Raw genomic sequence first — 25860 nt, forward strand, 5'->3', positions numbered from 1 at the left:
AGTACAAGTCGCAGAGTTAATTGCTCTTACTTAAGCTTGCAGCTTGACAGCCCAGATGAGAGTGTTTACTTTACAGACAGTCAATATGGCTTTAGTGTGGTCCACGACTGTGGTCAGTTATGGTGACACAGAGGTTTCATGACCTCGCCTTAAAAACGGGGAGCATGTAAGAAAATTGTTAGAGACTCTGCAACTCTCAATTGAAATTGCTGTTGTGAAATGTGCAGCACACAGAAGCGGCAATAGATATGTCACAGTTGACTGCAGATATGCAGACGAAGTGGCACAGAATTGTGCAATTGTGACCTGTACATTTAATAGAAAATTCACAGATGAATCTCAAAAGGACAATGTTGATGTCCATAGCTGACACATGGGAAGAGCTAAAAGCTTTGGAGGAAAATGTGATTGAAGCAGAACATCAGGGTTGGACCAGAGAAGGATGCTGAAAGAATGCAAATGACATTTGGGTTTCACCCGATGGAAGACTAGTGTTGCCAGATAGTTTGCTATCTCCCATGAAGCCACACTTTAGGCAGGGATGCCACAGTCAGATCATTCAGACAAAACTGGTTTAATCCCAGATTTAGATCTCAGGCAGAAGGACTAGGTCGCCATTGTGTAACATGCCAACAGATAAATGTAGGAAAACAAACACCAGTCACATTGAGTTACGTAGGGAGATCACGTGGTCCCGTCAACCGAATGCAGATGGAGTTTATCAAGAGGCCTGTTTGTAATGGGCTGAGATATGTCCTGGTTATAGTGTACATTTTCTCTAGATGAGCGGAAGCCTGCCCAACAAACTGAAATGACAGTCTCACTGTAGCTAAAATGTTGTTGAGGGAACTGGTACCAAGGTACAGCATATCGGTTTCTCTGGAGTCAGATCGAGTAACTCACTTTAACAGTGAGTTAATCAAGATGTCATGTGCAGCACTACAAGTGGAGAGAAAATTACATTGTAGCTTGCAACCTGAAGCTTCTGGCATTGTAGAGCAGATCAACGGTACAATTAATTCCTGCTTGGCAAAAGTCTATGCATCTACTTCATTAAAATGGCGTAATGCTTTGCCTTCGGTGCTGATGAATCTTCGAAGTACACCTTACAGGATGACAGATCTATTCCCACATCAGATTCTCATGGGGAGAGCATTGAGACTACCTGCTGTACCTGCAAATGCACATGTGAACATAACCCATGACATGGTACTTGATTACTACAAAGGGTTGCCTGATGTGGTGTGCTCTGTTTCTTGACAGGTCAAAGCTGTCACTGCAAATCCTCATGAAGAACAGTGCCACAATTTGTGCCCAGGAGACTGAATACTCATCAAGAAACATGTGAGAAGTCCTGTCTGGAGCCGAGGTGGAAAGGCCCCTACCAAGTAGTTTTAATTAGGAACACTGCTGTCAAATGTGCTGGAGCGTCAAACTGGGTCATGCTTCACATACCCAGAGAATTGGAGATCCATATGAATAAATAGTGTTCTTTGAGCCAGAACCAAAAATACTGGTGAATGTACCTCCGCAAGTTGTACAAGTTAGGCAAGTTTGCGGTGCACAACAGTCAGAAGGAGAAAGGGTGAAGAACTGCAGAAAGGTGAAGAAATCAAATTGTCGGATATCTTATAGAGTGGCATTGGAGGTCTTGGTGTAGAATGTGAAGAGGCCAATATTCAAGCTGAAACGACAGTTGAAACGTCTTCAGAGCAATAAGAAGATCCAGGAGAAGGAACAAGTACTGAGTTAAAACCAAAAAGAGATGTCTACAATGCTTAGTGGGCAAAAGCCTATAGTCGAAAGAAATTTAAATCAAGTGTGTTATTTGATCCATACCGCCAACAGTTGATGAGGGAATACAGTCAAGTGGTATAAGAGACACAGAAGATCAACAAACACCCAGGAGATCGAAAAGAGCTAGAGTACCTTGCCGAAGATATTCAGCACCTGAATGCACCCACTAAATGAGCTAAGTGCTAAATATTCCAATATCAGTCTTGCTTGACTGGAATAAAGAACTACCTGAGCCACCTTGATATTGTCCTGAACACAGATAAGATAGCTACTGAAAAGCTAATTGAATGAACTGTGCAAACAGACTGAGACAAAACTCAGAAATTGTCAAAAGAATTAAGAAGATTACCTAGGTCAAAGGCAGAAGTAGAAGAGTAGGAATAACATTTTTAGAAGAACATGAAGTAGGGTTAGGGAAGATTGCTCTAAATAAAGCTGCAAGAAACTAACTTCTATCGCAAAAAGAAGATTATTAGAAATTGTTTGCTTATTAAAATAAAGACACTAACTTTGCTGTTAAATTCACCACACTTGAAGAATCTGACTCTAGACAAATGTGTATGCTAACCAGAAATACATGCACGATTATTCAGGGTGTCATACTTTTATTGATAGTTTTATTAGCTGTACTAATATTATTACTGATACATTTGATAGCAGAGATAGAGAAGTCTGTATTCTCATTTACTAACACAACATCTAAATCAGATCTGGATGAGGATAAATTGTAGGCTTAAATTGTAGATTACATGAAGGAGGCTTATTCAACAAATATTTATTCTAGATTAGTTAGAGTATACATGAGCTACGGATGCAAAGTACTGTTATGTTTGTGCACACTTGCCTTAATCAACTGATGAGGAGGTGGCATACCATCACATTCCTCTTTCTTATGCTACACCATGCAGTGTCTTACTTAACTTTGACATGATTCTTTCAAAGTACCTTTAATGGAAAGCATGAATTTGCATCCACAGGCAAAAAAAATGGAAACAGCTAGCCATTATGTCTGACACCTTCTTCCTATAAACACTGTTAAGGCTTATGAAAACAATCTAACCTGTTAATTGAACCCATTACAGAAGACTTTTATTATGGTGTTAGAGGAAAGAAGAACACATTTTGAACCGAATGCTTACAAAAATGAAGATGATTTGAAGAATGTATGAAGAAAAGATGATTATAGAAAGAAAATGTCTATTCTGAGATTGAAGCAAGAAAAGAGACACAAGGGGAAAGTATGTGTGTTTAAAAGAAGAATTTTTGAATTATCAGGGAGAATGTTGCCAATCTTGCAGGGGGGTGATCCACCTATACCTGGAGTCTACTTTATCTGTGGAGAAAATGCTTGCTTTAGATTGCCTGCTGATTGGGAGAATTCTTTTTTAGCTATTATACTAGCAGTAGGGGTGATACGAAATGATGAAAAGATTAGAAAGCTCTCAACATTAGGGGATAAACAGGCAACTATTACTTCTGGAGCTCTATTAGTAGAAAACATTGAATTTGTAGCAATCAGATCAATGATTTTGGAAAACAGATATGCTTTGGACATTTTGCACGCAGAAAACTGTGGAGTCTGCACGATGCTTAAGATAGAGAATTGTTCTACTTACATATCTGAAGGGAGTAAGAAGATTATAGAATATGCTAAGAATATTTCTGATTAAAAGCTACTACTATAGCCCAAAGCATCACCTAAGAAATTTCTGTAATATGCAACTGGATTAAAGCAGCAGGAGGAAAAATTCTTAACACAATTTTAGTACCGGTATTAATAGTAGTTGTTTCTTGTCTACACTAGCTGCCTATAAAGCTACAAAAAGCATTATTGAAAAAAAAAGAAAACAGAGAAACGAATAAAAGAATGAAGAAAGATTTAGAATTAAGTGAGCGTATTAACAAGGAATATAATAGACTAAAATAAAGGGAAAACTTGAATAGCAGGAGAAAGGATTCAGCTGAAGATGAGAGTGAACTTTGAATTCACTTGTGAATGAAAAATGTATGATGGTTAGGAACCATCAGACGCGGGAGGTTGTGGAAGCGTTTTCACAAATTTAAACTTAACACAATCACCCTGTATGATACATTTTGTAGGCTTTAATTAAATGCTGCATTTAAATGAGGTGTTGCACATCAAGCTTTCACAGAGACATGTATTTAGCTTAAACCGCAGACAATTGCTTTTCTTTCTTTTCCTTTTCCTCTTTGTTTTGCTCGACCTGTGTCAGGGTCATAAAGAGCAAAATCTAATGATGCAAATGTATTTTGAAACAACAGAATGAGTAGAAGATGTGTATTGTTTTAGCTTTCTCACATATTCAGCTTTCATAAGAAAATAAGAATGTAGTGAAATGTAAATCTAATCTTAATAAAATGTTTTCTTATGAATAAGTTTATCAATATAAGTGTATGGGAAAGAGTAACATCACTAAGTTATGTAATGTATGGTGATGTCATATCGCTCGCTATGCACACTGGGGAGTAACTCTAAATTACTTAGCAAGGCTTAGTAAGATCCTAGCAGGATGACTACTTGAATGCCTTCCCTCTTTGGTCCACAGGGACCAAAATGGCTTCATCCCAGGTAAATCAACCACTCTTAATATACACCAGACTCCATAGAGTGATGGAACTAGCACTGGCCCAATGGCCATACACGACTTGTTTAGTATTAGACCTGGAGAAGGCACTCAGGGCCTCATTTACAAGATCCTAATGGTACACTGCCACACTGGAATGTCAATTTCTTTTTACGCTCTGGTGGCGCAGTGTGCCGGCCCATATGTACAAGGTCACACAAAGGCACCTTGCTTGGCTCTTTATAGCCTTGTGAATATGGACCCTTTTCATGCATGGACCCTTTGCATAACACTGTGTGAAAGAGGCATTCCGTGTGTTTGCTTGGGGTGTTCCGACTGATGCAACGGGGAGAAATATCTTTATTTTTTCCTCTTTCTATGTCTGCTGCATTCTGCTGCAGACATAGAAAGAGGAAAAACCTCTTGTGATTGCTTTTGTGCAGGAAGGATTCCTTTCCTGCACAAAAACAATCACCCCTGCAATGCAGGCAATCTTGCACCAAGGTGCCATGGTGCCTGCGTTTGCGCCTGGCAGCAATTTGTGTGCCATCACAGGGGGAGAGGACAGAAATACGCTGTATCTTGTAGAGACAAAGCATTTCTGCCCTTTCCCAGTGGTGCAGGGCGATGCAGCAAGGCACTTGCTGCGCCAACCTGCACCACAGGCCTTGTAAATGAGGACCGCAATACTGCAGACTAGGAGTTCATGTTTGTGATACTATGGGCATCACAGGTAGGTTCCAGAGCCTCATTAGACTCTTCTGGATGGACCCCATAGCCCCTATGAAGATTGGACAGTGCATTTGAGACCCTAAAACGGTAAGCAGAGGAACACGTCATGGATGTACTTTATCCCAGCTCCTCTTTGCTCTAACAATGGAACCCCTGGCGCAGCAGCTCAGACAACAAGGGCAGACATGGGGCATACTGGTCGGTGAAATACATATCGTTTCTGTCTATGCAGACAATCTACCCATCTATATCCGAGACATACGAAATGGGATAATTTTTTTAAGGGGTGGGGGGTTGGGTAGTTTAGGGTAGGAGGGTTGTGCCATTTTTTTTAGGTTTTCGGGATGGGGTGGATTAAGGGCTTGGGGTGGGTGGGGGGTTGGGCTATTTTTTTTTAGGTTTGGGATGGGGCTTTGGCTATTTTAGGGTAGGGGTGGCACTTTTTTTTTAGGTGTTAGGAGGGGTGGATTAAGGGCTTGGGGTGGGGGAAGGTTAGGCTACTTTTTTTTTAAGGGAGGGGTGGAGGGATTTGGGTATTTTAGGGTAGGAGGCTCAAGCTATTTTTTTTAGGTTTTAGGGGTGGGGTGGATTAAGGGCTTGGGGTGGGTGGGGAGTTGGCCTACTTTTTTTTTAAGGGTCAGGATGGGGGGATTTGGGTATTTTGGGATGGGGGTTGCTTTTTTTTTTTTAGGTTTTAGGGTTCGGGTAGATTAAGGGCTTGAGATTTTTTTTCAAGGGGCAGGGATGGGGGGTTTGGTCATTTGGGGTAGGGTGGTCATGCTATTTTGTTTTAGGTTTTCAGGGTGGGGTGTATTAAGGGCTTGGGGTGGGTGGGGGGTTGGTCTATTTTCTTTTTAGGTACAGAGTGAGGGTTTGGGTATTTTAAGGGAGGGGAGGGGAGTTGTGCTATTTTTGGGGGTTTTAGGGGTGGGGTGGATTAAGAGCTTGGGGTGGGTGGGGAGGTTGGGCTACTCCTTTTTTAAGGGGTGGAGTGGGGCAATTGGGTATTTTAGGGTAGGGGGTCACGTTATTTTTTTAGGTTTTCAGGGTGGTGTGGAATAAGGGCTTGGGTGGGTGGGGAGGTTGGGCTACTTTTTTTTAAGGGACGGGGTGGGGGATTTGGGTATTTTAGGGTAGGACAGTCACGCTATTTTTTTTAGGTTTTCGGGGTGGGGTGGTTGAAGGACTTGGGGTGGGTGGGTGGGGCGTTTGGACAATTTCTTTTAGGTATGGGTTAGACTATTCTACGGTATGGGGTTGCGCTATTCTTTTAGGTTTTAGGGGTGAGGTGGATTAAGGGCTTGGGGTGGGTAGGGAGATTGGGCTAATTTTTTAGGTATGGGGTGGGGGTTGGGTATTTTAGGGTAGGGGGTTGCTCTTTTTTTTAGGTTTTAGGGGTGGGGTGGATGAAGGGTTTGGGGTGGGTGGGGAGGTTGGGCTACTTTTTTTAAGGGTTGAGGGTTTGGGTATTTTAGTGTAGGAGGGCCACGCAATTTTTGTTAGGTTTTCTGGGTGGGGTGAGTTAAGGGTTTATGGGTGCGTGGGGGGTTGGGCTATTTTTTTTAAGAGGTGGGTGGTGGGGTTTTGGGTATTTTAGGGTAGGGGGTGGCATTTATTTTGTATTTTTTTAGGTTTCAGGGGTGGGGGTAGATTAAGGGCTTGGATTATTTTTTTAATGGGCAGAGGTGAGTGGAGTTTGGGTATTTTGGGGTAGGGTGGTTGTGCTATTTATTTTAGGTTTTAGGGGTGGCAGTGGATTAAGGGCTGAGGGTGGGTGGAAGTTTGGTCAATTTGTTTTAGGGGTTTGGGGGCTTGGGTATTTTAGAGTGGGGGGTTGCGCAATTTTATTTTGGTTTTAGGGGTGGAGTAGAGTAAGGGCTTGGGGTGAGTTGGGGATTTGGGCTATTTTTCTTTAGGGGCAGGGTTGAAGGGGTTTGGGTATTTTAGGGTAGGGCATTGAGCTATTTTTTTTAGGTTTTAGGGGTGGGGTGGATTAAGAGTTTGGGGTGGGTGGGGGTTGGGCTATTTTGTTTTTTAGGAGTGGGGCGGGGGAGTATGGCTGTTTTTTTTCAAATCAAGGGTGGGAGTGGGGGTTTGAGTATTTTAGGGTGGGAGGTTGGGCTATTCTTTTTAGGTTATAGGGGTGGGGGTGGATTAAGGCCTTGGGGTGGGTGGGGGTTGGGCTATTTTGTTGTTTTTACGGGTGGGGTGGGGGAGTATGGCTATTTTTTTTATTTGGGAGCTCGGGGTGGGTAGTTAATTAGGGGGAAGGTTTTAGGACTCGGTGGGGGGGGCAGGTAGTTAGTTTTTAGGGGCAGAGGTGGGGGTTGGGATAGTTTTGTCTTTAGGGCGGGTGGGGTCGTTTTGGGCCTCATGGCAGGTGGTGGTGGTTGTATGATAATACCATGCATGCTGTTTCCACACATGCCTTTACTAGGCATGCTTTTACAAGGAAAAATCGTTGTAAAGGCATGCGTGGTACAGGCATGCATGGAAACCTTGCAGTTGTGGTTCTGACTGCCTTGTTAAGGCATGCATGGTTCCAGCATGCGTGGCTCCATCATACATTCAAGGTACAGTGCCCCTATCTAAAATGGTGATACTCCATTCTTTTTTGGGGATATCTGTTTTCCATAATCTTGCAGTGCACATATGCCGTAGTCCATTTTGTTCCCTGTATGGTATGCTAAGGGGCTTCCTCTACAATTAAAGTAGGCGATGTGTCGCTTTACACAAGGTGCAGCTTCCAGTGGGAAAAAGGGGGCTCGGAGCCCCCAAATTTGAACACTATTATTTAGAGATGCAATTGCAATGGCCTTCTCGCTGGTTAGCAGGATGCCTGCTGGAAGGACTGGGATTGCCCACGACTGATCGAGCACGGCACATGGTGCATGAGGGTTTTCTACCACAAGGACGAGTACCCCATGAGTCCAGCAACCACCTGCAAGTAGCACACACAGTTTTTTAAGGAGTGTGTGCTTAATGACGACCCTAACGTAATACACACCAGAGATTTGATTAGTTCCATACAACCCTTACAGGGAGGGAGGGACTGCCGACATGGGAGGCCACTTGGTCAGACACCCTAAGCACCCCTTCTCAAAAACAGCGTGCTAATCATTTCCACAGTTACAGGCAGATAGCGAGTTTCCAGCTGGCCACTACTTGGCACATAGCAGAGGGGAGTCCTGGGCTTGTTCAGGCATAAAATGGCTGGGAGCGCTACCAACTGCTTTATCGAATTGGTGCTGCTCATAGTCCAGAGGTCCATTGCTGTGCACTGGAAGGCCAACACACTACCTGAATTTAAAACACAGGTGCGCACCAACAGTTAAGTGGGATAGGGCTGAATCCTTGGCCCTCCAACGGGAGGAGACGGAGGCCTGCATAGAGTCCACATAGCAGGCGAATGGGACACTATGCTACACAACCTGCAAGAATTCAAAGAGGACCTTCCTGATTGAGGGAACTCACTGACAGGGCACCAGCCAGTGATGTACTGATGGGATATGGTGATTCCACTAGCCCAACTTCCCCTCAAGGGGAGCTCTCATGTGCTGTTGATATTATATACAGGTAGTTTCAGATCAGCATAGACATGGCACTGCCCCACTGGGATCAAGTTTGATTACGGAAAAGGAGGTTTACTCTAAGGGCTGACAAACAAAATACACTGATTCTTAATTACTTATCTTTGAATATGCGGCTGTTATGACCTAAATGTCCTCATTGTTTATTTACTTGTTTGTAATCTAGGACCAAGTACTTCTGTCGGACTATGCATGTTGCTATACAGAAACTGAGCCCATAGTGGGAACACATACTATGTGTTTGTAACTTAGATCCGCAATCTTATGAATTGCTTATGTGACCTATTGAAAATCAATAAATATTGGTTTGAAAAAAAAAAGTTATGTACTGTACTTACCTTGACTTGTTTTGTCTTATAGAGAAGAAGCACTGACCGAAAACACTGAATTGATAGTTGTGTTACAAGTTGTTGTATATTGTATCATATGTTTAGGTTGCTCATTGTTAAGTTTGTTAAATCGACGGAAGCTGACCTGTTCTCATGAAGACATCCTTTTCCTATTGGTCCAGATGCCAGATTATCACTGAAAAGTAAACACAAAGGCCCATATTTATACTTTTTGAGTGCCGCATTTGTGTCATTTTTTGACGCAAAAGCAGCGCAAACTTCCAATATACGTTTGTATTTTGTAAGTTTGCGCTGGTTTTGCGTCAAAAAACGACGCAAATGCGGCTCAAAAAAAGTATAAATATGGGCCTAAATGTTGCCTTCTGCTGATATGTACTCATATAAAAAACACATATTCCCAGGCTAGAAGAGAGAGGACTTGGGAGAACCGAGACTGAGACATTGACTCACTCACTCGTTCTGAGCAGCACATTTGCCTGCCGTTCATGGACCCACTAGAGAGTCTTTTTTTTCAGACTTCCTTGAGAGCCCTTTAATTCAGATACATTCAGACCCAGGCTCTTTGCAGATGCTGCTTTGAAACTCTACGGTTTTCTTGAGTCTCTCTTTATGAGAAGTTATGAGAACGATTAAAATGTATGCTAAAGACTATCGTTTCCCATCTCAAATTTAAAACTCTTCACAGGTTCTGTTGGTGCTTTTCGTCACTCTTCTTAGCCCAGAATAGGGCTATCCTTTATGCAACACGCTTCATGCTTTGTTCTGTATTGTACCAATATTTTCATTTTTCAGTTCAAGTTAATTAATGTTTAGACAAAAGTACTTAAAACAATAAATACAAAACATACACATTAAAATGTACCCCACCTTCCCTCTCCAATGTGCCCATTCCAAAAACCCAAACTACTCACAGGACTCCACAAAGTCCGCTCTACACAGCAAAGCTAAAGTACACATATTATCACTGTATAATACTTCTATCCTACAGTCCATTGGATGTGACTTCAGCTAATTTAACCAGACTAAAATTTGCAATCCTTGCATTACTAACCCAAGCTTATTTTTAAGAATTTTGCGCGGGTACATGCAACATTCAAGAATTACATGTTCACTAAAAGCACAAGTGTTTCATTTTTAAGATATATTTAATTTTATATTAGCGGTTTTAAAATCACAGATTGAATCCTATAAAAATGTACACAATCTAATAAAAAATTAACGTTAACATTTTGAAATCCTAATCCACATGTACAGGTGTACTCAGCATCCAAAAGTGCATTAAACCTCTCTGACCTTAAATACCGAACATTCAAAGTGACCCAGAATTTTAACAATAATAGGCATAACTGGGCATTCGACAAGTCAACAATATATATATATATACGGGAACACCCTCTTGTTATCCAAAGATTCCAACATATAATTTGCTGAGGGGTCACTGTTTACATAGCCCAAGTCAGACAGCATTGACGCTATTCTTGAGGCCTCTTTCAATTCACCTTTTGAGAGGAGGGAGACCTCTGTCAACTTCAAGCTATCCATTTGTAAAGCCATAGCAATTTTTCCTAATCTTTTTCTGGCCTGCACTGCCCATCTTAACTCACTCCTCACAATTTGCTTTAAACATAGAAGTGATACCTTTTTGACCTCCAAGGATCAAAGTTTATCCCAGAATCGCAGGGTTTATTTGCAGGTCAGGAAATTCCAAACCGGAGATCCCCTTCCAATCTTATGGCTGAGCCCATTGCACTTTTTGGCAGACCTATCAATTTTTTCAAGCATTTGCCCTCACACTTCTCTCCACTTACGTCTGTGCCTAAGGTCAGTAACTCAGCCCCATGTAGGCATTGGGAGGGGACCATCACATTATAGACAGTTAGGAGCGGGGTCCATGAGGTCCAACAAAAGTGTTTTTTAAATATTCCAGTCCTCCTATGGTCGAAGCTGCATGCATCACTACAATATTTCTAGAAGGTTACCACTGCTGCCATTCTATTACCCAAAAACCACTTAAACAGTTTTGAATTTTTTCCCCAAAAATGATCTTCGCTTTTTCCAGGGTAACCTTGAGTTTGTTGGCCTCACAATAGATATTACATCTGTGCAATTTCCTCTGTAGGCCTACTTCAGTCAGGTCTAAAATGGCTAAATCATCTGCACAAAACAGGCATGGAAGGTGTCTGCCTACCATTTTCTGAAAAAATGAATTGGGGGTAGCAGGGGCTGTAGGGAGATCTGCAAGAAACAAAGAAAACAAACCTGGGGGCCAGAACACAGCCCTGCCTCAGCCCATTTTCCAAGGGAATTCTTTTCGATAAGGCCCCATTTAGGTCAAGCTGTGAATGTAGTTCCTGAAGTATTGCTAATAAGATAGTGGGAATTGCCAGTTGTTGTAGCTTCTCCCAGATAATACTACGATCCACTAGATCAAAGGCTGAGCTGAAGTCAACAAAACATCGTCTCCATTGCTTTTAGGCCTAAAGCCCACAGTGATCAACCTTTGAATGCCCTTGCTTGAAGCCTCCCTGTTCCATAGGGAACATATAATGACCCTTGATCCAGTTCTTTAGAGAGATAAAGATTACCTTTTAGTACATTCTTGCACCAATGTCAAGGAGTCTTGTGAAGCACAGATTGCCGGGTCATTTTTCACCTTTTTTATGTACTTAATTTGACTGACAATAAGCCTGCTTCTTAGCACTAATCAACACACCATACTCCTTTTTCATGGAGTTATAATCTTCTTTTCTTCTTTTGCCCTTCCTGCTTTCCTCAACTTCTTCCTAGCGTTTAAGCACTCCTTAACAAACCAGGGCTGTTTTAACCCACTCGGCTTATCCCTTTAGGCCTCATGATTGCACGTCCTACCTGGGGGGCAGTCAATCGTTTAACTACCTCTGCAATGGTCTCAGAGTTCCAGTACAGCGTTTTGAGTCCCAGTTACCCACCAAGTCCCAGATCATTGGACACTTGATATTGCATTAGTAGGGACATGTATCTTTCATCATTTCTTGTCATCAGACCTTTTGGGTAAGATACTTCCACCGGGGTCACCTGCTCCTGATGGTATGAACAAGCAAGTAAAGAAATTTTTAAGACCCAATGGTCACTGCCCCTTATTCTTAACACCTCAAAACGTGTACAGATGTTAAAAATCCAAGCCTGTATAAACATATTGATAATAGGGCAGCTCTGATTTCCATACACGAACATTTGGGCTGCCAGCATATCCCACCTAAAACGGTCATTTAGCTGACAAAACCTAACTCGCAGAGAGATTTTATTAGTTGCAAATCATACTTTCATTGAGTGCACTCTGGGAGGATTGCATTTGGAATTTCATAGCTCTCTAGCATGTCGCTACCACCAACCTCAACCTGGGTTGTGGCTAAACAATGATTAAAATCTCCTACTAAGAGGATCAAAGGGCTTCCGGAAACTCAAAGCCATCAAATCCCTCTGAAATACCTCCCACATTTCATTATGGGACTCACACTGATTTACACAGACGTTGGCAATTATTTAACTATTGAGATGGTGGCACCCATCGCACAAGTCCAGGAAGCGAGCCAGGAGCTAGTCACTACTTGTCAATATAACTCTTGCTCTTTTGCTACATTATGTAGACACCAGGGTCATCAGCCCACCTTTTAAGGGCCCTGCCCCCACTTTTGCTCCCCTTTTTACAAATTGCATGAACCCACTCAGATCGATTTGTTCACCCGTCAACTAGGATCTGTAGTTCTATATAGGTTTTCCAGCCCATATACATAACAAGAAAGAACTCCCAAGTTGGTAGTTGCGGCCACTACCTAAACCCCCTGTGTCCCCCAGGAGGCCAGCATGATTAACCAATAAAGACAGCTCTAAACCGCTAATTTCTGGCATCCAATACAAGTCCAACAACACTGAGGAACTAAAACTAACTTGTGTGACTTCTCTCCCTGCTTAGGATTCTCCGAAGGCTACTTGCTCTATGTCCCTTGTCGTGACCACCTCCAGTGCCTTATAGGCTGAGAATTCCTTTAACAAGCTTGGCCTGCTCAACGATTTCCATTTACTTTCTTTTTTCCCCTTTTTTGTCACATCCAAAAACAGATATATTGCTCTGAGATCCCTATGGAGCCCCTGTGTCTGCCCTTGGTCCCATTCATGATGAACTTGTCTATTTGTTATACTATCTTGACACTTCCTAATCTTAAGATTCCTTTCTATGTGCAGGGAGGCATTTCTCCCAGATCCCTGAACCACACTCCCTGGTCCTGTACTGCCCTTAATTCCTTTCTTGCCTCCCATTAACCTAGACATTTGGGTGGTGTTTCTTATGTTTTACCCTTTCTCATTCCTTTCCTACCATTACAGTACCACAAGCGCCAGGTTCCAGCCTGCCATAATACTACCTTCTCACCAACTCTGGCCTTATTGATACATAGACACTTCCCTAATCCCCCCTTGCGCCAGAGCCTCCTCATTAGACTCCAGAGACTGGCAAGCTACCGGCCTTATGAGTGTAGGCATGCAAGAAATTATTGAATTTACCTCACCAAGAATCTCCTAAAGTATACCAGACTCCACTTTCAACCACTCATTTGTAGCCAAGGATGATTCAAACAGTCCATGCAATGTTTACTGCATAAGAAGGAGAACGTCTAGCGTCGGAGAAGGACCAGTCAATAGAGACTCAATATTTGTTGCAGAAGTTGCCAAAGCCCCTTGGTCCACACCATGAGGGGACACACCTTCCAAAATGAACGCAGCAGCTGCTGTTCTCCTGGGGTGTCTGTTATCGGGTTATTTCCCTACTGCTTGTATTCTCCTCTGTACCCTGTGGTGCCCCTGACCCCTCTTCTGAGCCCGCAAAGCTCAGTTCTGCAGGACAGATCAGACAAGGAGAAGACGAAATACAGGGTGCAACATTTCAGGATCTTCTATCAAGTCCAGAACCTCCTTTTCCTGGGTATCAAGTATCTCCATGGGACCACCTGAGTGGATGCCACTTGCCTCACCTTTACGGGACCATGAATCGCTATGGTCCTGAAGTGCTTCCCCACAAAGTCCTTAATCAACACTGCCAGGGATTTTTCTGAGGACTGCACATTTTCGCATGTGGGAGAATGTTCTGGACCAATGTGGTTTGCCTCATCCTGACATGAGGGCGAGTTGAACTCAGGGACAAGAGTATCTCTGTCTTCAAATGTATTAACTATCACACTACCGATTTTTCTGATTTTTGGATTTGGCAGGGGCTTGATGCCGCTTTCCCTTTGTGGAGGCATCCCTGGTCAATCTTATCAGAGATTTCAAACTTTTTTTTAAAAGGAAACAGAAAAAAATATATATTTTGTTTACAAAACGTTTGCTTATCTCTTCCTTCTGCTCGCAATGACTACAGCTGTGCTACGGAGCTGCCACCACCACTCTTTACAGCCATTTTCCTGATGGCCACAGCTCTAAGTGTATGCCCTTTACACACTCCCTCTCCTTATTCCAGTTCTTCTCAGGTAACAAAGTAACCACTGAATGCCTCTCAGGTATTACAAGAACCGGCCCCTTCCTGCGCTATGTGGCACAATTCATCAGCTTACCACTATGGAGTGGGCTGATACTGGCTCCAGCCAGCAGCTCGCTTTGCCTGGCTTGCCATTTATGCGATTTGCAGTGGTTGTCAAATGTTGTTTAGCATTTAAGCGTTTAGACATTTAGCCATTGTGTCCAATTGGCCGCCGCAAGAAATAAAAAGAAGGAAGAAGTTAACTCAAGCAGTGCGGAGGAACAGAGCTACTGCGTGTCGGGTGCCACAAAATGCAGGCTATCGGGAGACAACATGAAGCAGCGATGCAGCTAGCGGGCGGGTACGCTGAAACAATACATTAATTTACTTACTTACTCACCTAATGTAATGAAATAACAAAGCCTTTCCAATGTCTATGAAATATATTACTTATACTTATGAAATATTATTAATGTTAAATTTATAGGTTTGCATATGATATGTGTTTTACTGAAAATAATTAAGTGCATTTTATATTTTTCCTTGTGTTAGCATAATTGAGGCCTACAGAGCTTGCAATTGCAGTCATGCAAAAGTATTAAATTATTTTTTCATAACGTGAAGTCTTCTTTCAGATTTCGTACCCTTGAGAAGCAACGTCCTTTTATTTAATTGTGGAGAATAATATCCATTTGTCCTTGGAAACATTATAATGCAGGAACACGATCTGAGATCAAAATCATTTTTTTCAAACCACTTTGGAGTCACAAGGAAAGATGATGTTCCCATTATAGACTTTGGAAATTGTCAAACTGTTGCAACTTGGAGTCTTGTGATAATTTATGATTGGATGATGCCTATTCAATGTAATATGAACTGACACCTTTGATAAATCGGAACACTTTTTGTGAATAGATATACCCATGGACAATTGGAACTTTGAGCGGTCTTTGTCCAGACTCAGTCTCGGTCTTGGTCAGCCCTGGATGCTTTCCTGATGTTTGCAGATGCCGTGCTGACCAGATGCTTTACTGATGAAGATTCCCTGAATGCAGTATCCCTTGGAGAGGTGTCTTCCTCTCTGCCATTTGCAAATGCCCCTTGAAATGCCCTTTAGGTTGAAAACGCCATTATGCCGATGCTTATTTTTCTTTTTCTTTTAGTTAGTGACCTGTAGCCCGAGTTATTCATTTTCTAAATTATTTTTGTTCTCGTTGCACTTTTCATATTTTTCCCCACACATGTATTTCCCTAATTTGGTTAGTTGTATGGTTGACCTCTGCCCAGCCAAATATTATTTACTCTGCTAAATTTGATTCGACTAATGATTGCAATTTCTGAGCACCGTGTAATTTCCGTGTCACAGATATTCCTGCGGATGCTATGCATTATTCTTCTTGAATGCTTATTTTCATTAATGTTAGTTCAACTGAATCTATTTTGTTGCCTTGGGCAAACCCTGGTGATTATGTATCTTTATAATTTGGTTTCGCGCACTGTGTACATGACTTTGAGATTATGCTTGTAATAAATCTTTTAACTTTATTTCTGATTGGAGTTTTCCTTCTGTGGCCACGTTGGTTATGGTGTCTAAATTGTTGGGGTAGTGTTGAAATATTGTAGGTGGTTCAACGCACATCTTTCTGGGTCCAAAGGTCTGTCGACCTAATTGCGCATTTGCTTCCTGTGGAGGATTTAAAATGAGTTCACATTACAATGTTAATAACTTGTTGATTTGCAGCTCCTGATTAATTTCCTATTGCATGCAAGGTCCAACCTCTTGGGCCCAGTGGGGTGAGGGAACTTCATGTTTGTGACTGGTAATTAATTATTGGAGTTACCTAATAAGTCCCTTCATCACTCCCACCTATACACCCTTTTGTGCTCAAATGAGTAGACATTTGGGGACAGATCTGCAATGCCCTCACATTGCCTTTGTGTCACGCATGGTGACTAAGGCAACACAAGGGTTTAAGTGAGATTTACTAAGCCATGCAAAGCTACCTTGTGTGGCTGTGCGTGGCTTAGTAAATCCAGAGCAACGCAAGGTAGTAAGTACAATTTGCTGCCATGCTTTACTCTGTGCTGGGAAAGAGTTCAATGGGTTTGCATGCACCCACCCATGGATTCTGGCGCATTCCCAGATTTACAAAGACTTGCAAACCTGGAAATGCATCAAATTGGTACACTTCCCAAACAGAGGTGCAATGAAGAGAAATATCTTTTATCTCCTCGTTATTTTGTAGTATCTCAAAGCATTGGTTTGTGCAGGAAGGTGTCACAGAACAATCCTGCCTGCAACCAGGCACCGTTGAGCAAGGGTGCCCCTGTTGGCACAGAGAGAGAGAGCAGGAATGTTAGATATGACGTATTCCTGCTCCCTCCCTGTCACACAGCACAGCAAGTTGTCCTGCTGTGTTTTGTTTCATGACTTCTTCTTAAATCCTCTCTTTGGAGTGCTGCAAAGTAGGCTCTACTTGCACATCGGAGGTGGGCTTTAGTGCTCACCCTAGATAAGATATGTCACGTGGTGGGACATGCTTCTTAACATTGTATCAAAATACCAAATGATTCTTCAAATATAGGCGAGGAGAACTGTGAGAGAGAAACCAGTTAAAAATACCTTTAAACGTGTAATAGCAATAAGAATTATATCAACAGTTCTGTACTGTTCGAAATCGTTTTTGGAAAGGATGCTTAGGTATCTTTGTATTATGGTTGTTTTTTAACCAAAAATATACATTTTCACGCACCTTTGCCAGCAGCCTATGCAGTTTTGCTACTATAAGATACAATTTTGTATACTATAAAGTTGGGGTGTTATCTTGTAATTGAAACACTTCAGTGAAGCTGTAAATATATCTTAACAAAAAACATGGAAAATAGAAGAATTTGCACCTCTAAAGAACATACCTGTTCTAAAGAATACATGTTCTTTTTACTAAACACCGTATGTGATGTTGTCAGCACTTGATAATCCCCTAATGCCTGTGCTAATTAAATGTGTGCAAATAATACTATATAGGCATAAATGATTCTCAGAAACTGAAACAGTAATGAGACCGGTGGGTAAACATCAAAACACAGATGATGTCAGAATTACACATCTGGAGAGAAACAACTTCACCTCTTCACTGACAAAACAAATGTCTGGTACCAGCTAAATTGTGGACTGCTCTATCAGGGGCATATTTACTTTCCACCTCATTAGTAGAGGCAAGAAAGCATCAGGAGAATTGTTTGTTATGTTCAATTCATCTGTATCTGTTGTTCAGTTGCTATTGCAGTAATCAGTGCAATACCTGTGCCCCCCCGCACAGTGCATGAAGGCCCCCCTCCGAAGTCACTCATGCCAGGGTACTTGGCTGAAACCCCCCTGGAGCTCAGGGTTACCCCTCTCCCCGCACCGCGGTGGCTGTGGGGCCTTTGTTACGCCACTGGTGCTAATCAATATTACCTCAATGAGGCTCCCCATGCTTTCTTCTATTGAGGACTTGAGCACCTTATCGAGATTCAGGCCCATATTTATACTTTTTTAGCGACTAATTTGCGTCATTGTTTGACGCAAAATCGGCACAAACTTACAAAATACAATTGTATTTTGTAAGTTTGCACCGATTTTGCATCAAAAAATGGCGTTAATGCAGTGCTAAAAAAGTATAAATATGGGCCTCAGTCTCTTTCAGAGGGGCAGCATTGGCTCAGCCTATTTTTCAGCTGATGCTGTGAGGCAATCAATACTTTCCCAACATGCATTAATTCACGCAACATTGATGGACGGCCCAAGGACGCCATTACAAGTTGCTGATGGGGCAGGTGATGGATTTCACAGTCCCATTAGTTATATGTTATCAAGTTTCACCTGGAGGCTCTGGCTGCTGAAAGCTGTCAAAATATCTGACTGATACTCTAGTGGAGAATGCAGAATAACCAGTGGAATCAGGGACTGTGTTACAGATCCACCCAGAAATTCCTCATTTCTAAGTGAAAACTAAGCTTTCTTCTTGTTAATAAATTGGTTCATTATATTCACCTGCTCACCTTCTCTTACTCTTCCAAACTAAATTAATCAAGTACATCCTCAATAGTTCTTTCTATTATTCCTACATCTGGAAATTCTGGTGGTATTATACAAGTGAAATGATCCAGCACATTCCTAACAAGATCTCTGCTAGTTTGTTCACGGGGCATTTTCCATACGTCTCAAAAATGTTGTGGAATTCAAAACTGCAGGCAGCCCTGGTATGATTCAGGCATCATGCTTCATGAGTTCTTGTACAGGACTCGGCTAAACATATACCTACCCTCTCTAGTGACTTATTTTTGCAACTTCTTTTACAGGAATAACAATAATCCCACGAGGTGCAACATTACTGAATACAGTGCAGTAATTTACTAAAACAATATTTAACTCTGTGAGAAGTGAGGTAATATTAGTGACAGGGGGTTTTAATGCTCCGTTTACTTAGGCCATACCAGACGTTACCATGAACATCTGAACTTTCATCAAGGCAAGCATTTGGTTGATGGGCTTTTATGGCGTCCCGGATTGACATCCTGTGGCATCTCATCCAGCATCCAGAGTGATCTGTCTGGCGTTCTCTGTGGTGTCCTTCATCCATCCCATCGGACATACTCTCAGGCATAGCGACCTCCTTCCTGTGTAGCGTTTTCAATGAGTTCTTTTCTGGACTCCTAACTGCATACGGCCTGGCTTCTTGGCTACAGTCTATGCCAACAGATGCTTCCAGACTCGAGCAGATCTATAGATTGAAGAACCTTTAATTCGATTCTAGAGATTTCAAAGTTCCACGGTGGCCATCGTTTACTCTGAGTGTTCGTTAACCTCCAAATATTTTTCATTTTCATTTTTGTTTATCATGCAGTCGTTACTCCATGTCTATGATGGCTCATTTTGATAAAGACGCTGCATTCGCCTTTAGCATAATTGTTTACCAAATTGTGCCAATCGTGCAGCCACTGGGGTATTCTCTCTTTGACAAGTACTTTCCCAGCATGGTTAAAATATTACTTTTGCAAAAGTTGTCAGAACTCTTCTAAAATTCCAAAGGAAAAGTTGAGAGAATCATTGTAAGGAACTCAAAAACAAAAACCTTGTGATACAAATGATGCAAAATGAAATGTGAAGACAATGTATGTTCGTATGACTGTCGATTGCAGCTGAAGATAAAGTAGCTAACAGTTTGCCTGGCCTCAAGTACCTCTAGCCTGGCAGCAATTATTCCAGACTTTCAATTATGCAGCAATCCCCTGGCATTCAATTGCAGCGCTCTCTCCAAATCTTACCTAAATTAAAAAAACCTTTGTAACTGCCAAATGTCCTGCTGTGCAGTATTGCATCTGTGTGAACGCATAGAATAGGCACACAATATATTCAGTAGTCAATAAAAAGATAAAGGATGACTCTGGCTCATCTTTTGGACTTTGGGAACACATCTGCAAATTCCATCTACAATTACAGCTGGAGTCAAGTAAAATATATAGAGACGACCAGTTGCAGAACACACTTAAGACTCATGAAAATCGTCAACATCAATGTCTTCTTTAAAACAGATCACAAACATTGACTTCGAATCTGGAGAAACTTGAATTGTAAATTGCCTAAGGCCTTTAGACTATTACAAAATTGGTTCGATCCTCCACATTTTAAACTGATATTTTATATACACTGCGATCTATAGAAGTATTTTGCTCCTTGATTCTTTTATTTGCACTTCTGAGAGATTTCAGGACTTGACAGTACACAAGAAGGGCAAACCTGGAGCCCTGGATAGACATGCACCAGTCAGGGGATTGATAAAAGGATTTTTGTACATTTGTACAGACAGAAAATATGCATTAGTTAACTTGATTTGATATTATTGACAAAGAAAGCATACATATTTTACAGACACACAAAATATATGCAAAAATAAAAAAGTGAAAAGGTGAGCAGAGTGAATAAGCAGTGATCGTGAGTATGAGAGCGTGAAACTCACATAGTTCGATTAAGCATAATTATGCAAAATACATCTCACATTAAAAAAATTACACAAACGGTCCATTTGGGTATAAATTCAAATTAAAAATGTAATTTAGAGTTGATTTCTGGTTGCTTGCTTTAAAACACTGCTGTTAGCATTCATATTTGTTGTTTTTCTCTAAAAAAATACCAGAACACCCTGCTCTGGTTAAAAAGCTACCTACAATGTTTGTTGACCATATATGTTAAAGGAACTGCCACTCGCAATAAAAACATAGCCACTCACATTCGGATTTGTAGTTTTGCATTCAAAAATTTCCCCAGCGGTCAGTTCAGGTAAGAAATCTACCTGAAAGGCCACTCACATTCAAAAATTACCCAAACCGTAATCTTACAATGCAGCATAATACCTTAATTTCAGTAATTCCACATAATTTTTGTTACACAAAATTAAGCACATTATGGCAGTGTCATTAAAATTTCACCAGGACCTAAATATGTCAGGGCATAATAAAAAAGAAAGGACCTCATTACAAGTCTGGCGGTGGTCCGAGTGCCACATTACAACCCTGGCGGTCGGGCCACCAGGGAAACGTCAGCCCCAACAGGATCAGAGATGCCGGCGATCTAGAGGTAGGTGGGGGTCCTAATCCACCAGGGCAGCACTGCAAGAAGCACTGCCATGGGGATTAGCAACCTCGTTCTCCTCCAGCCTTTTCATTGTGGTAGCACGGCCATGAAAAGACTGGTGGAAAAAGTGTTTCATGAGGCCCCAGGGGGGCCCCTGCACTGCCCATGCAACTGGCATGGGCAGTGCAGGGCCCCTCCCTTGCCAGCACCCTCGCAATGTTGCGACGGTGCACCCTGCAGGCTACTGCATTGCTGCCGGCTCGATTACGAGCCAGAGACAATGCTGTAGCCTGTTTACCACTAGGCCAGTGGGTGGAACTCAGGTTTACGCTCGCTGGCCTCTCGGGAAGCTCTTAATAACTCTGGCAGAGAGATCAGCGCGTAGGTGGCGGTCACCCTGTCGGGAGTTTGGCACACAGAGTTTTCAGTCCGCCAAACTCAAAATCGGGCCCAAAGTGTTCAATTAAATTATATACTCTACAGTATCAACCTGCAACAACAGAATAAAGCATTTAGGGTCCCAAACGTATGCTAACCATGATGACATTGTGCGAGTTGATATCTTGAAGTCTATATTTTTGCAGGTCAACGGCACATACTAAAGACTTTCAACTAAAATGAGCGTTATCATGCACTGCATTGACCACAATGCATCCAAGCAAATTATATATTGGTATGCCAGACAGTATGCTCCCTCCCCTCATTTTGTTAATATTTTGTGATCAGTATTATGGAACACAGCAATCTGAAAAAATTGAACTACATTTCCCATACACAAATTCTAACACATATATCTGACAGAAGCTGTAAAAATATTATTTGGTAATTACCAGATATTCAAATATACTTCAAATTCAAACTTGCAATACTTACCTAACCATAGTCCAGCCATTCCACAGAGGTAGCCCCAAGGCAGTGTTGAGAATGAAGACCAGTATTCCACTTTGGTAAAATACAGAATTATTGGTGTGCAGGAAATGAAAATTAAATTAAAGAAACCCAAAGTTGAGAAAAAGTGTGCTGCTTCACCAAAGTTTGCAGTCCCAAGAAACATCTTGAATAAAACCTATAACAGAAAGAAAAACATACAGGGTTGTCAAAATTGCTACTTTTAGCAAAGGAATGTAAATTGTTCATTCAGGATTACCGATGTACCTGTTAAACTTGTAAACTAAAATACTAAAGACAACAAAATAGAGATTTTTGCAACACATTAATGACTAACGCTAATTTTAGCTTCACTAAAGTCCTCTCGTGCCAACATCATTTCTCAATTGGATCCAAAATGACAGTTAACATACCTTCACTAAAAAGCCAGCCACCCCTAACTAATTTTCTTACTATTTTAAACATAAACAAGCACATCATAATTTGATCCCAAAAGGATATCACCTAACCTCCAAACATCTTACTCATTTAGACTCCAGCAGGTCTGTAACATGGTGATGAAATGTATCTTGTTAATTACAAAATGTAAACATTGTGCCTCCTGCAACTCGCAAATGTGTCGCATAAATGTACCTATCCCATTTTCCTTAGAGCTGCACTCATATTCACTGCTTTGTAAATCAATTGCCCCTGCAACCATGTTGAGAGCATCACAAGACCAAGTCATTTATCTGAGATGTGCTAATCACAGACCTCTAATTTAAACATCCTGGTGAGTGCATCACATGCCCATGTCATTTGACTGCGATGTCCTCAGTAAAAAAACTCTAATTTAAACATCTTATTTTGTGAAGCCTGTTTACTCTACTGCTGCAGTTGGAATGGATTTTGCTTAGATTCCTAGCATAAGAAACATATCGGGACAGATTTACTATGTTTTCATGCGCCGCGGTGCAAGGGTGCCTGCTTTGCGAGCAGAATCGTGTTTGTGCATGAAGAAACACCTTCTTGCACAAAAATAGTCCTGAAAGGCATTTCCCTCTTTGTATGTCTGCTGCAAAATGCAGCAGACATACAAAGATAAAGTAATGGGGAGAAATACAAATATTTCTCCTTGTTATGCCTAGGTTTGAGGAAGTGCACCATTTTGGATCAATCCCAGGTTTATAGACCTTTGTAATTCTGGGATTGTGTCAAAACCATGGTGGATGCATGGGAACGCTCATACTTCACCTACAAAATAACCCCCGCCACAAGTTAATGCAAGGCAACGATATACATTGCCTTGCATTACTATGGAATTGTTAAACCACACAGAGCGACACAAGCTTTCTTTACATGGATTAGTAAATCCCACTCAAGGACCTGCATTGCCTTACAAAGTCTTGCATCACACAAGTGCAATGCAAGCTCTCACAAAATCTGGCCCATTATGCTTATGGGTCTTGTAGCTCCTTATGGCTTACAGTCAAGTTAGAGTATGCAGGATATATTTATAAGCCCCTTGTGCCACTGGTGTGTCACTCTTTGTGACACAACGGCAGCACAGACCTTGCAACCAAGTCTGTGTCAAAGCCACTTTGCATGGCTTTGAATGGCCTCTTTGATATGGACTAAAGCAAGGCAGCGCACATCACTGCATTGCCTTACTCTGTGCAAGGGAGGGTTTCCATGGGCACTGCAGTGGGTGTTCCCACGCAACACCCATGCATTTTGATGCATCCCAGGATTTACCAACCCTGGTAAACCTGAGGATGCGCCAAAATCCTACGCCTCCACAGGGGAGGCGTAAGTAGGAAAAATATCTGTATTTCTTTTTGTTTCTTCCTTTCTATATATGCTGCATTCTTCTTTGAAACTAGGCACCAGCACAGTGGGAAGGGGCAGAAGAGTGCCATATTGCTTAAATATGGTGCATTCCTGCCCTTTCCTTTTGACGCAGGGCAGTTCAGCTAGGTGACTTGCTGCGATGCCCTGTGCCAAAAGTTTGTAAATTTGGCCCTGAGGGAGGTGAGGAGAGAGATGCCTCCCTATACACTTGACATAGTCTTCTGTAGTCCCTCCCCGCTGCTGCCATCCAGACACCTAGCACCGAAAAGCATAGAAACCCCCTTAATCAAAAAAATTAAGGACAGGGTTGGCCTGTTTAGTTACCTATTTTATTTTGAACACGTCTAGATGGTTAAACCTATTCCAAAACTGAAATAGCAATTTGAAGAGGAGCAATTTTAAAGATCATAAAAACTGAGAGTACAACTAATTTAGAGGACATGTACTCTCTTCCTTCTTGTCTGCCATCCCAGACAAGGAAGGTGAGAGAGCCTAATTACCTGCCTTTAACAGTTGGAGAAAATATATTTTTGGAAAATGTGAAATCTCTTTAATAGTACAGCTGGTCCCCCCCCCCTGTCAGAAGTGGACCAAATTGGCATCACATCGCACCTGCACCTGAATACCCTAGTTTTAAGTGTTTCTGGAGGGCTCAAAGCTGGAAAGCTCTTGAAAAGCCATAAAAGGTGATGAGGAGGCTGTTCTGTATGACAAAAGGATGTGTGTTATACTTAGATTTGGCACATCATCAGTTTTCACCTTCACCTGAACCAAGTGGTCACCAGAATAAACCAGATCACAATATCGAATATTTGGAGGAGGAACCCCCAGCTGACGACCCCTAATAACGCAAAATGGGTGCTGTCATACTCTACTGGGCGGTACAGTGGCAGGGCGGCAATTTATGGTTGGAGTGTGTCTGAAGGATGATGTGCCTCCCTCTCTGGTCAACTCTGACCTCTGTTGCCTCGGTTTACTCCCCTTCCTTGTTTGATCCACTTATGTAGTCACAGATTGGATTCGGCTGACCCTGATAAGATTCTAGCGGACAAGATATTGTTGGCTGGTCTGGTGCTGTGCAGCGGCTGTTCTCTCTTTACACTTATATCTGGTAATGTGATTTACAGTATCACAGTTTAATTATTAAAAGTTAATATACTATGCATTGTATCGATATGGGCAGGATAGCCCACCACTACTGTATGCCACTGTTATGTAGTACCAGCGCTTTGTATAAACATTATTGTATTACCTGGACATGTATATTATAGGTAACATGTCGAACATGTACACGACTACCTAACTTGTTCTAAATCTATGTTATAATTCATGGAACGGAATAAGATATATGGTTCATGTGCTGAGATTCACAACTAGTGCAAATATTTTTAAGTTGTGATACTTGCATAAATAAAACTGGGAAAAAAAATGGAATATTTGCAGTTGCTAGAAGTGCGACTCACATTCAAACATGCAATTTTGTCACATTCTGCTGCCAAAATTGTCAATAAAACATAACAAGAGCTAATATTACAAACTGAAATTTTCAAATGCAAATGACATTCATTACCTCAAGTATTTGTATGCAAAGGGGTGAAACTTTATTCCTAATCTTTATGAAAACACAAGAAATGCTTTCTTTCTGCTGATGGCACAAATATTCCCTTCATTCATCATAAACATTTGAGAATCGAGGAATATTTAAGCGAATAACATTTATTTCCTGGTGTGGAATTTTTGTTGAAATGCAATACTAAACCCAGATTTACCAAGCAACGCAATGCCAAATTGTGTGGTCCTGGGTTGATCGATATATCTGGAGTAACACAATGCAGAGCAAGTTACTGCCTTGAGTTACTCTGCCCTGGGAAAGCATTCCATGGGTGAAGTGGGGCTGTTGTCACAAATTCACCCATGGATTTACTAAGACTGGTAAACCTGGGAATGCATCAAAATGCTGTGCCGTCCTGATAGAGGTGCAAGG

General features: G+C 41.7%; 1 protein-coding gene across 2 annotated transcripts in view; it reads right to left on the reverse strand.

The window, feature by feature from the left end:
• Positions 1–25860, reverse strand: part of SLC35F4 (solute carrier family 35 member F4) — a 620276-nt gene that overhangs the window by 28357 nt on the left and 566059 nt on the right. For both annotated transcript variants that reach the window (XM_069205978.1, XM_069205979.1), the window contains exon 6: positions 22032–22224. In XM_069205978.1, the coding sequence (XP_069062079.1) occupies positions 22032–22224 (193 nt within the window). The remainder of the gene's footprint in view (positions 1–22031; positions 22225–25860) is intronic.

This window comes from Pleurodeles waltl, chromosome 9 (genome assembly GCF_031143425.1).
Source record: "Pleurodeles waltl isolate 20211129_DDA chromosome 9, aPleWal1.hap1.20221129, whole genome shotgun sequence".
NCBI lineage: Eukaryota > Metazoa > Chordata > Amphibia > Caudata > Salamandridae > Pleurodeles > Pleurodeles waltl.